Source organism: Medicago sativa, chromosome 5 (genome assembly GCF_051527215.1).
Source record: "Medicago sativa cultivar Bolivia chromosome 5, Bolivia_mono, whole genome shotgun sequence".
Classification (NCBI taxonomy): Eukaryota; Viridiplantae; Streptophyta; class Magnoliopsida; order Fabales; family Fabaceae; genus Medicago; species Medicago sativa.
In genome coordinates this window covers 31,801,206-31,812,770 of record NC_140753.1, presented here as the reverse complement: position 1 = coordinate 31,812,770, position 11,565 = coordinate 31,801,206, and the positions used below count along the sequence as shown (strand labels likewise).

Below are 11,565 nucleotides of genomic sequence, written 5' to 3'. Positions count from 1 at the left end.
TATGAGAAGAGATTCAATGAAATGCTTATAAGAGAGGGAAGTGATTGTGCCGAAGTGATTATGTGAAATGATTCCGTAAAGTGCTTATGAGAGAGAGTGTGTGAGTAAAATGAAAAATTGTAATCTTTTCTCTTAAAAGCATAAATAAAAGAATTAAAAAGAAAAGGTAAATCAATTAAATATTATTATAATTAAAACCGTTGTGTTATTATTATTTAGAATAAATAAGACTGCCATTTTGTGTTGTCATGTCAAATTATAAAACGGTTTTAAAGAATTAAATTGAATAATGTCAATTGATGTGACTTAACAATTTTTCTTTTTATGTGAGGGTGTCTAAAAAATATTGATATGTGATTGTGTCATGTGATAGATTTTCTCAAGTAACATAGGAAATGCACAAGTTTTATCCTTCGAAAAATATATAAGGTCAAAGTTCGAAAAATAAATAATCATCCTTTTAAATCCAACTCAAAATCTGTTACAAGTTACATATCCAGTTTAGGTTCTAAACTTAACAAAAACATAAATGAAAAATCTATACTACATGCCACATTTCTAGACTGAATGTGCCAATTATATCTTTCAAAATTTCAACGAGATAAATGAAAATTTTATGAAAGAAACATCGTATACCGTATTTGAATTTCTAGGCCCTCTCCATGAGAGCCGCCTTGTAACAACTTATAAGTACTGTATAATAATAGTAACAAGAGGGATGGTAAATTTGGATTATTCAGATATATAAATTTATATCTAAAATTGATGTATTGGTTTATTTAAAAGTCATGTTCACCAAAATAAAATTATTTAAAGTTCATAAAAATAACCATTTAAAAGTATTCCAATATCCATAGAAGATCAGTATTCTACTGAATATGTATAAACTGCATCTTAATGCTCAAGAGTCCACATGAAATATTGCATTTTGAACAAACATTTTATTGACGAAATAATAAAAAAGAAATAGAAATAAGAAACATTGACTTGTAACGTGGTAAATCTCGATAGCAATGTCTTGAAATCGACACTTCCAAGTTTCCTGAGCTGTTCTCTCTCCAAAAAAAAAAAGTTTCCTCAACTGTGAATGATACATATATCAGTTTTGTCTTGAATTTGATTTCCTCTTCATTTTAGGATTTCCAGAATCTGCAAGAATACATATGCATTTGTAATGTTATTTGAAAGAATGTAATCTTAATCTTAATCTTAATAATATACAAGCATGGAACAACAAATAGGAAAAAAATTTGCATCAATCCAATGTGTCACATCCTCAAGCCTCTTCATGTCACATCATCATTAAAAAATAATTTTATTATTGCCACTTTAAACATTCACACAATACAAATTATAAAATATCATTATCACACATTTTCCCTCTTCAATTCAAAATTCAAATTTCAAAATTTTTCAAATCATTCTTTCCCTCCTACTTTTTCTCTTATTCCAACAAACATCACTTTCTATATCCTTTCTTTCTCATTCACTCTAAACTTCTTTCCTTTTTTTCCCTCACTTTTTCTCTTCCTCCCACACCCACAAACTCATCACAACTCTCTCTCTCCTCCTCCCACTCTTTCACGTTTCGCTCACCCCCTCCATGAAAGCCTTTTTCCTACCTTCTTTCTTCATCCTCTCTTCATAATCCGTCTGCCAATACCCAAAAATAAAACCACCAAAATCTTCCTCTCTTCATTCTCTTCAAATCCCACTCATTCATTTACAGATCTATCAAGTTTACTTCTGAGATAATTTATAAACCATATTCTTCCATCATTCTCAACCCTCTCACAAAATCACCACACCATTCTACAGAAAAGGAAGATGAAATCAAGGAAGAAGAATAAGCAAGGTAAAATTTTAATATGGAAATCCTAACCCATTTTTTTCCTCAAATCCGAAAATAAACATGTTGGTGACCAGAATTTTAATAGATAGTTTTTCTTCTTTGTTTTTTGCATTTAATTTCTGATTTTGAGTTAATTCCTTTGTGTATAGGCTTTGTCAAGAAGAAATTGATGAAGAAATAAGCAAGGTGAAGTTTGAATTTTAAAACCCTAACCCGTTTTTGTATCAGATCCGAAAATACCCATCTTTGGGGTGAAATTTTCTTCCAGTTGTTTTTAATTATCATATCATTCATCTCTATGAGTATTGATATTGTTTGGTTTTGCAGTTTGAATTTTGGATATGTTGCTAAGTAATGGATGATATTGTTTCTGGTGGAGGTAATGATTCCTCCCTTTTTATTTTTAGATTTACCGATCCATTATGTTTTGAATTTTGTCAAAAAAAAAATTCAAGTAAAATTTTATTTATAGTTGAAGAAAACTACTCACATCATGTTTTAATTTCCATTGCAGTCAGAAAATGTAACAGCTGCAGATTTTATTTTCCATTTGAACTGTAAAACTTTAATTAATTATTGTTTTGTTTTGTAAATTACAATGAGCATTTATCTAGCTATTTTAGCTTCAAATATCATAGGTTGTTAGCATCAGTAATTCAGTTTTGATATTGATATAGAACCATTTTCGTTTTGATTTTAGGTGTAGTAAAAGGTGGACAAATTATGAAGATCTCGGGATTTGGAGCAATTGCAATTTGCAACAGGTTGTTAATATTAATCTCTATTGTCTTCTTCATTGTTTGCTTGCTAGGATAGATTATAGCTTCTTCATTGTTGGCTCACATGTGAAACATGTAATAAAGCATATCATATAATGGACAGTGATTATCACTCTTCCACTTTTACCAATTAGACTTATTTTTTCAATATTTAATCCAGAAATTTCCACTTTTTCAGTTATATGCCTATCAAACTTGCAAAGTTCCAACTATGTCACTTTCAAATTAAAAGTATTAGCAATGATTCAGGATTAGCATTGATTCCATTTCTTTAATTAGTTCTTTAGGGGAAAGTAAACTAATAGCTCTGTTTGGATAATACAAATTATGACCCTCATTAGATTATTTGGAAAAGAAAATGTCCTCCAATTCATGTTTTGGTTATGAATTATCATTTTTGTTTTGGTAATGGTATTGTCAAATGGAAATTTAATATCAATATACGACATGCTTCTTCATGCTCTTGAAAGACTTTTTAACTACCAATAACATGTAAGTACTAGCCTCATTTTCAAAGTTTTGGTTGCTGCAAGTCTGTATTTTTAAATGAATATGAATGATGGCTTTAATCATGTTGTATTGTATACTGTAGAAGAAAAAAAATCTGTGATGATTCATATTTCTTATGAAGCATGAAGTAGTATTACTTTGTTACATGTGTTACTTTGAATTTGCTATTTTTTGTGCCCAATGATTTGCTTCTTTATGATATTTGGGATTTTGGATTTTAATCATGTTTAACTTTCATTAGAAGCAACTCAGACTAATTTGAATTCTTAATAGTGACTTTTAAGTTGAAGCGTCATACTTTCACATCCTTAATTACATTAACTTTAATTTTTTAGTATTATTTCATGGCAGATTGCAAATTAAAAATGTTGGAGTTATGTGATATAAATTATAATAATTCACTATAGGAGTTTCTTGGGAGAACAAGCAACTCAAATGATAGTTGGAGGACTTTGATGCATCTGATTGGTATGACTCAATTCTTTCTATGCGTATTGACCTTTATAACTGAATTAGAAAGGATCCTATTTAGGATGCATTAATATGTAAGTTTTTGTTTGGAATAAATGATAAGGGAATTCTATTTTAGTGCCACCTATGTATTTCCCATTTTTGAGTGACCTCAATATGAATTAAGTTATGTTCAACGTCAGGAGAGAACAAAGTGTTTGAGAAAATGTCTAAATAAAAAAAAATGATGATTTTTTTAGTTTTGATATTAATATATGAATCATTTTCGTTTTGATTTTAGGTTAGTTAAAGGTGGACAAATTAGGAAGATCTCAAGATTTGGAGCAATTGCAATTTGCAACAGGTTGTTAATATTAAACTCCTTTGTCTTAATATTAATTTTGTCTTAAATAAAAGTTTCATGAAGTCTTAAGTATGATAATGACAAGAGATTGTTAGTGAGTAACTATTTGTTAACATGAGCTGCATTCAATTGCTATTATCTGTAGATGTTTGAATTTTCAACATCATTCACCATTAGCATATGTGTGAATCTCTATTCCTTCTTCTTTCACTTTTACTAATTAAAGTTTGTCTTTTTTGATTGGTTCTTTTGGAAGAACTTCATGGTAACTCTGTTTTTAGGCTAAAGTTTGATTGGCTCTTGATTTTTTTGAAAGTAGCATACCACACACACATTCAAATTAAAAATAAGAGTTAGTATTTTATTTCATCATCTTTTGATGCTAGAATTAGTACCTATTTTTTCAGTTTTGTTACTAGAGTTATTTAGAATACTAAAATTATATGAATACTTAAATTATATTTCATCAGGATACCACACACACATCTTTTGTTACTAGAGTTATTTAGAATACTAAAATTATATTTACTGGTTCAACGAATATGAGTGCCCTGTTTTCAACTCTTTAAATTTGGCAATGATTGAGATTATTTAACTTTTACTTTAGCGATTTTTTTGTACAAGTTGTACTATGTGTTGATGTTATAAATGAAAAGATTTTAAAGAATGCATCAATAAAATAGTAGAAGTAAAAGTTATCATCTTTACTAGGTTGTCAAAGTTGGCACAAGTTTTTTAATCTATGAGATTTCTTCAATAAAATTATTACATCATTGCATAAACACCACCTTTTTTTTCTTTTACATTTCATTTATTTTATAAAGTGAAGTTTACTTTAATTTGAGCCGATGCATAATGGATGAATGATTTGGAAAATCTAAAAAAGGTTAACGTGTATAATAGTTCAAATGTTTGCTAGCTTATTTCGGTTCTACTTTACTTGATCTCTCTTGATGAAATAAATTTGTGTCATGTTTTGTGTATATCAATAAGTCTCACTCTATGTCTTAGTCTTATGAACTAGAAATTTTCCTATGTTGAATAGTTGCCAGCTCTTTGTTCTTTTTTTGTTTATCCTACTTTGATTTCCTAGCCATGTTATAAAAACCTTAATTCATGTCAGTTTTTTCAAATTGTATCTATAAAATTGAACAACTTTGGGGACTCTTCAGAGGAAGCATGTTCCTTCACATGATTCTTCATGGTCTTCATCTTTTATGGGTTGATTTTGACTAGGATGGATATCTACCGCAATCACCACATCGTCAATAGAGTATATCAAACACCTCACCACCAGTTTCAACTCATGTGATTTTTTGAGTTATATTTTGATGCCCAATTTTGTTTATAGTGATGTAATAGTTGTGATGTAACTATATGCTGTGTATTTTAATGATTTTTCTTTAAACTTATTTGCAGAATCGAGTGAAATGAGTATGTTTACGATTCACTCGGGTTAATTATATATTTGCAGAATCGAGCTTACTTATTTAATTATATACTCTTTTCTTAATGATTTCATCTTTGATGTGTTTAAAATGAGTATGTCTGCGATTCACTTGGGTGTCTACTAATTAATAGTGATGAACAAGACATGTCAATTGACAATCATGTGTAATTGAGTATATTCACATGTTGAATAATTTTTTTTGTCTCTCTTTACTGTAGGGTATAACAAGACATTGTGTGGCAAACTTGCGATGAAATGAGATTTTACTATTTTTCATTCGGGCTCTTCTTTTCTGTAAGAGATGGCTTCATTTGGTAAGCTTCTTTTCCAATTCAACATGAAAGACATCCGTTTTGTATTGTTGATTGTTGATTCATTTTGAGAGATAAAGACAATGAGGTAACTTTATTTCCTATTCGAGATAAAGACCATGGCGTAAAAATACTGGAGATAATTTGTGGGAATAAGATTAGGACAATACTTACCTACCGTGCCTTAGGCACAATTCATCAGGTCCCTCACATAATTTTCAAAAACACAGTCGTTTATTTTATTTTCTTGGATGCAGCGGTTGAATTTTTTTGTATGGTTTTCTTATATTCAAGTTAAAAACAGGATGAACAGTACCTATCGAACATCACATAAGTATTTTCGGATTAGATTAAGGGGTTTTATGACCCATAACACTCTCTCAATCTTTTTGGACATTTAAATTTAATTGTTATATAGAATTTCCTATTTGAATTGTGTCCTATCATTATAGATTCAAAGTTTGTAACTACATCAAATTTCATGGCTTTAGGTTTGGAGACTTTGGATTGAAAGCATGCCACAGGAACTACTAGATACACATTTATTTGAGACGTGCATTTCTTCTGAAGCCATACGATGCATACATGAGTTATTATGCGTACAACAAAAACCTGAAGACAGGCCTATATGTACTCTGTAATTCTTATGTTCAAAGTTGAGATGTTATTGCCTCAGGCGAAGGCTCCTGGATTTATTCTGGAAAAGGATTCAATTGAAACTACCTCTTTATCCTCAAATCAAATGTGTATCTTAATATAGCTTCCAGATTTAATGTTTTTAAGTAATTTAAAAGAAAGTAAACCTGTGAATATCTTTGTAGCTTCTACGTGAACCCCTATATTTATCCGGTTTATATTTTGTGGCAATGTCAACTACATTTTCTCTATCATTGTTTTAATGATTTCTTTCCAAACGGTATCAAAATAGCTGAATTTTGTGTTCAAAAACTCACTGTCATTTCAGTAAGTTGTAAAATCAAACAGTTAGTGCAATGTCACTTGCAATGTTATCATCTATCATTCATTAGAACTCCGATCCATTTAAGTTTGAAATGCAATATCTCACAGTTTAATTTAAGTCCGAAATTTTATTTTCCTCAAATGCAGAGGTTATAGTTATTGATTTAATTCATTAGAACTCCGATCCATTTAAGTTTGAAATGCAATATCTCACAGTTTAATTTAAGTCCGAAATTTTATTTTCCTCAAATGCAGAGGTTATAGTTATTGATTTAAGTCCAAAGTTTTATATTCTATAAACACGGGGGGCTATAAGTATTTAATTTATGTTCCATTATATTGGATATCCTCAAACATGGGGGGTTTTAGGTATTCAATATATATGTTTCAATATATTGGATATATTTAAATAATATATACAATAAATTTCATTTATCGAAAGAGATGTTGAATATATTGTTGAGAAATAATTTTTTGTAGTGATATTTGAAGTCATCAGGAGATGTTGAATTTGTTGTTGAGAAAGATTTTTTTTTTTATGTTTATCTTTTTTTGGTCACTTTTACTCATGTGTTTAAACTATAGTAATAATATTGAGATATCTTTCGTTTATTTTGGAGTTATAAAAGCAAATGCATTGAAAGACATTTTTTGATTGTTTTTTTTTTTTGCTATTTATGTACTTGGTATTTGTTTGTCATTAATGTGGTCATTTGATGACTAAAAGACATTATTGTGGAACCTAACTAAAATAGTATGATGGTTGTCATTCATTTGCTTTATGGTTGTAACAAGTTCATCATATTCATATAAATATATATATGAATGACGAGGGCATTTCAAATGAGAGCACTCTTTATTATGAGAGGATGAGAGGACTCATTTATAGCCATTAGATCAAATTATACAGTTCAGATTTAAAGCTTCATATAAGATTAATTTCACATGATATTTTTCCCCTTCTTTCTATTCGCTTCCCCCCTTACCCCTTCTCCTTCTCTATCGGTTTTCACCTTTCTACTCTCGAGCTCCATGGCTCAAACCCAATTTGTTGTACTAGACATACACAATAATAATTAACCACTCAACTTTGTACAGTTTTATTTTTCAATGGGATTAATTAAAAAATTCTTCTTATGCACAGTTGGTAGTGATTTTAGTGCTCAAGGATGCATCCATGGGAATGTGAGATCTTGTTTCTTCTGAGCTATGGAGCCGTGAGGGATTTTGTTTCTACTAATTTCATAATGATATAAATTATTAATCTAGAAAAACCTTTGTTTCCATGATGAAAAACCATAGATTTTGGACTTTGTTACATGAACTTTTGAGAAACATGACACCAACCAAATCAGGGATAACAACGTAGGTATGAATTGGAGAAGATCTTGAAAAATGCAGAAATGGAAGAAGTGCAGGAAGGAGAAGGGGTAACCGATACAGATGAAGAAGCAGAAGCGAATAAAAAGAAGGGAAAAAAATTCATTTTATCCCTGTTCTGGTTTCATGGTGTTTTTCTAGAAATTAATTGAAATTTATTGTAACAAAACCTCCCAAATCCATGGTAAAAAAAAAATGCTAAAAAAACAATTAAGATTTATGCTATTGAAATTGTAGAAAACGATAAAAAAAAATAAAACTTTTGTCACCAATTTCTCATCTTACTATAAACAATTAAGATTTATGCTTAAAAAGTTTATGTTTTTAATTTGATTTTTGTTTGGGAAGAGATTCACAGCAATGATTCTTATGTTAGTCGTCTGTATTTGAACACCCATGGTATGCCGTTTGACTGGGGGAGAGAAGAGAAGATGCAGTTTTTATGTTGGAATCGGAAGAGAAAGAGAAGCGCGTTTGAGATGAAGGAGAAATTAATCACATGCTCTTAATGTGTTTTAAAGCTAAAAGAATCTTAAGCGTTGATTTTGATCAAATGGTTGTCAATTACTCCTCTCACCCTCTCATTTTAAAAGTGCTCTCATTTGAAACACTCCCTATGAATGACAATATATATTAAGTATTTTGTTATTTAGCGTCAACATTCTAATGCACTACACTAATCCATTTTTTTCCCGTGCGTTGCACGGGTCGAATACTAGTAAATAACATTTACCGTAAACCAAAGAAAAACTCTATATTGTGACATAACAAAAATAATTACAACACAACATGATTTATAGTAGACGGGCTTCTCATAGAAATATTAAACCTTTCAACCATTTGCATATAAAAAATTGAAACGTAAATATGTAAATTATTTATTATAATTTGTAACGTATAATAAATTTATTTAATACCTTGAAAGTGCGCGGAGCAAGATTGATCACTGGCTCGAACAATATAGACTTTAAATAAGATATTTGTACTATCAGTCATCTCAAACACACAAGTGTCACCAACTTTGAAATTATATTCCTCAACAATTTGTCTCCAACCAGAAGTTATGAGTGCTCGATTAGTGGTAGCATTGAACTTGAAGTTTAAGGACCAAGTCTTATCCTCATCACCAAACACCACGGTTGCAATCCCATCCTTTCCATTCAAATACTCTTTGGAAAACGATGTTGGTATAAACTGATCCAATTATCATTTAAACACAAGAAAAAAATATCAAGATTTAGGTTTAAATCTAACTATTATATACTCTTGTGTTGTTTGAGAAGAATAAAAATAAATCCTTCATTAATTAAACTAAAAAGAATGGAAAGGAATACATGAATTATATATGAAAACATTTCTAGATTGTTAAACTAGATAGTAAAATGTGGAAATTGATTCTAAAAGGAATAAACAATATAGATACCATATGTTCAAGGTAGGATGGATGCAACGGGCGAATGAAAAAGGGGTTATCGGAATGAAAATTCATGGCTCTCCTTTTAGTATTTTGTAGTGTTTCTTTCCAATTCATAGCTTCATTTGATGAGTCATTCTTTGCTTTGAAGAAATTTTCTCCATTACCTCCTGAAATTGTAAAAAAAATACTTTCAGCATTCAAGTATCAATTTAACATTATGATGGAGGAGAATAATTAAAATGAAGGAGAAAATTATAACTTTCCTTTGATTTTTTTATCCACATTAATTTTTTCCTTCTTTAGGTTTTTCCTTTGAGATGGACCATCACTGGTTTTCATTCTTTTCTGAGGTCGAGGTGATGAAGATCTTCGCATTTCACTCTCATCCGAAATCTCAATATAATCGTCTTTATCGCCACTCTTTTCAGCATCTTCATGATGATGAATGTTTCTTTCAACTTGATCTCTAGGGCTTGGTATACTCCAATAATCCATTTCCAAAGCGCTTTTGTCAAATATCATTACTTGAAATTGAGACCTTGTTTCAAGTCTAAAAACTAAAAAATGCCCATAACTCATTGAATAGTGTTGTGCAAATTTTTCCCAACCATTTTGAAACACAACGTCATGGGCACGTTTTATCCAATTTACTTCCCATTTATCACCATTTGGTAGAACTAGGGTTACTGGGTTTGATAATTTTTTCCCATATTTCTTCACAAAACTCCTAGGAATCATCTGTTACATTGTAAACATTTTAGTAATAAAAAATTATACTATTACTCCAACAATTGCACTAAAAAGAAAGCTATGAATGTGTCTAAATAAAAGGTTGTGACCAAAAATATTAAAGTAGAAAACTAAATAAAAGGTTAACATGCACTTACAATCTCTTTCTTTTTAAGGGTTTTCTCGACGATGACTTTGAAAAAACATTGTGACTTATGGAACTGATGAACAACACTCGGAGAAGACATTGTGATGATACGATGGAAAAACTACACGAGCATAGTATTATATAACAGAGGAATTTATAGATATAATAAGAATCAATTATTAAGAATTAATGAATCATAATATGGTCCATATGAATCGGGTTTAAAAATAGTGTGAATTTAATACTTTATTCTTTGAAATAAATTTAGATTTTTTTTCCCTTATAGCCAAAGGTAATAACTTAACATGTAACGGCATAAATTTATCACATTTGTCGGTTTAATTCTTTTTGGATAGAACGCCCGTTTAAAAATTATTACTCCTTCTTTCAAAAAAATAAAAAATAATTATTACTCCTAAAATTCTCAACTTCTAATTCTTCAAATTCTAATTTCATTATTTACTTTTGTTTTATACATGTCTTCCATCCATTGGAGGTGGGGTATACGTTACAAAAGGACATACTGTTTTTGAGAAGTTACAAAAGGACATATGAAAAGCAAAATGAATGCATCTTTGGTATCAATCAATATCTGTTTTGGATTGGACCTCGGTCAACATCGCCGGCCGAATACATGGCGGTCTAATAACCCATAATCCTTGGTGTTCAAGGAATCATAAGATTTTTTATGTGCTACACCACACACTTGAGCTCATCTCGTACAACGTGAATCATCCATATAATGTGAATCATCCATATATATGACCTCTTAAATGTCCTTGGCATATCTCGTCAGATTTCTCGGGGTTAGTTACAGATGTGCTCCACTATATAAGTGTTGCTCCGCGCCACACCCTAGGTAAGATTATATTTTCACCATTTTTTCACACTTTCCTTCTACATTTTTCTAATCGACTTGAGTGTCAGAGTGCTAACCTATTTTTTAGGTTAATTTCCCTTCATTGGAGAATCTCATCCATTGCACGAGAGAATCACTTTCATCGCATCACCGTCTCATACGAGCATACTTTGATTGCTTACTCATCGTGCTGGTCTACGTCACATCATTGATGCTAGAAGGAATGGAAATGTCTCATCGATTCCTTTGTATTTCCTCAAATTCACCACCATAATAGTTTTCTCCTACATTTTGTGATGGTCCGTACTCATTCTCATTCCAAGAATGCCACACATATCTTGTTATCTCTTCATTGT

The 11,565-nt window shown here is 30.4% G+C and overlaps 1 protein-coding gene and 1 long non-coding RNA gene across 3 annotated transcripts; one reads left to right on the top strand and one right to left on the bottom strand.

Annotated features, from left to right (window-relative positions):
- Positions 1–796: 796 nt before the first annotated feature.
- On the bottom strand, positions 797–10,481 carry LOC146921787 (B3 domain-containing transcription factor VRN1-like). The gene is made up of 5 exons (XM_085715077.1): positions 10,361–10,481; positions 9,739–10,211; positions 9,480–9,642; positions 8,974–9,250; positions 797–1,149 (listed from the first exon to the last, which is right to left on the bottom strand). The coding sequence occupies exons 1-5, from the start codon at positions 10,448–10,450 to the stop codon at positions 1,100–1,102; spliced, it is 1,053 nt and encodes a 350-aa protein (XP_085571203.1). The 5' UTR covers positions 10,451–10,481; the 3' UTR covers positions 797–1,099.
- Positions 1,201–6,603, top strand: LOC146921788 (uncharacterized). 2 transcript variants are annotated; one of them, XR_015012235.1, is made up of 8 exons: positions 1,201–1,855; positions 2,002–2,038; positions 2,180–2,231; positions 2,553–2,616; positions 3,493–3,609; positions 3,893–3,955; positions 5,624–5,719; positions 6,208–6,603. It is a non-coding gene; the product is annotated as an uncharacterized LOC146921788 (long non-coding RNA). The 2 variants fall into 2 exon arrangements; XR_015012236.1 differs by having other exon boundaries at positions 1,207–1,855; positions 3,477–3,609.
- Positions 10,482–11,565: the final 1,084 nt, after the last annotated feature.

Bases quoted from the DNA above. Each gene is read 5' to 3' on its own strand.
- LOC146921787 (XM_085715077.1), bottom strand. From the start codon at position 10,450: ATGTCTTCTCCGAGTGTTGTTCATCAGTTCCATAAGTCACAATGTTTT. The intron at 9,251-9,479 runs GTATCTATATTG...TAATTGGATCAG, and splicing joins CATCCTACCTTGAACATATG to TTTATACCAACATCGTTTTC. The intron at 1,150-8,973 runs GTATTAAATAAA...GTATTCTTGCAG, and splicing joins TTGCTCCGCGCACTTTCAAG to ATTCTGGAAATCCTAAAATG.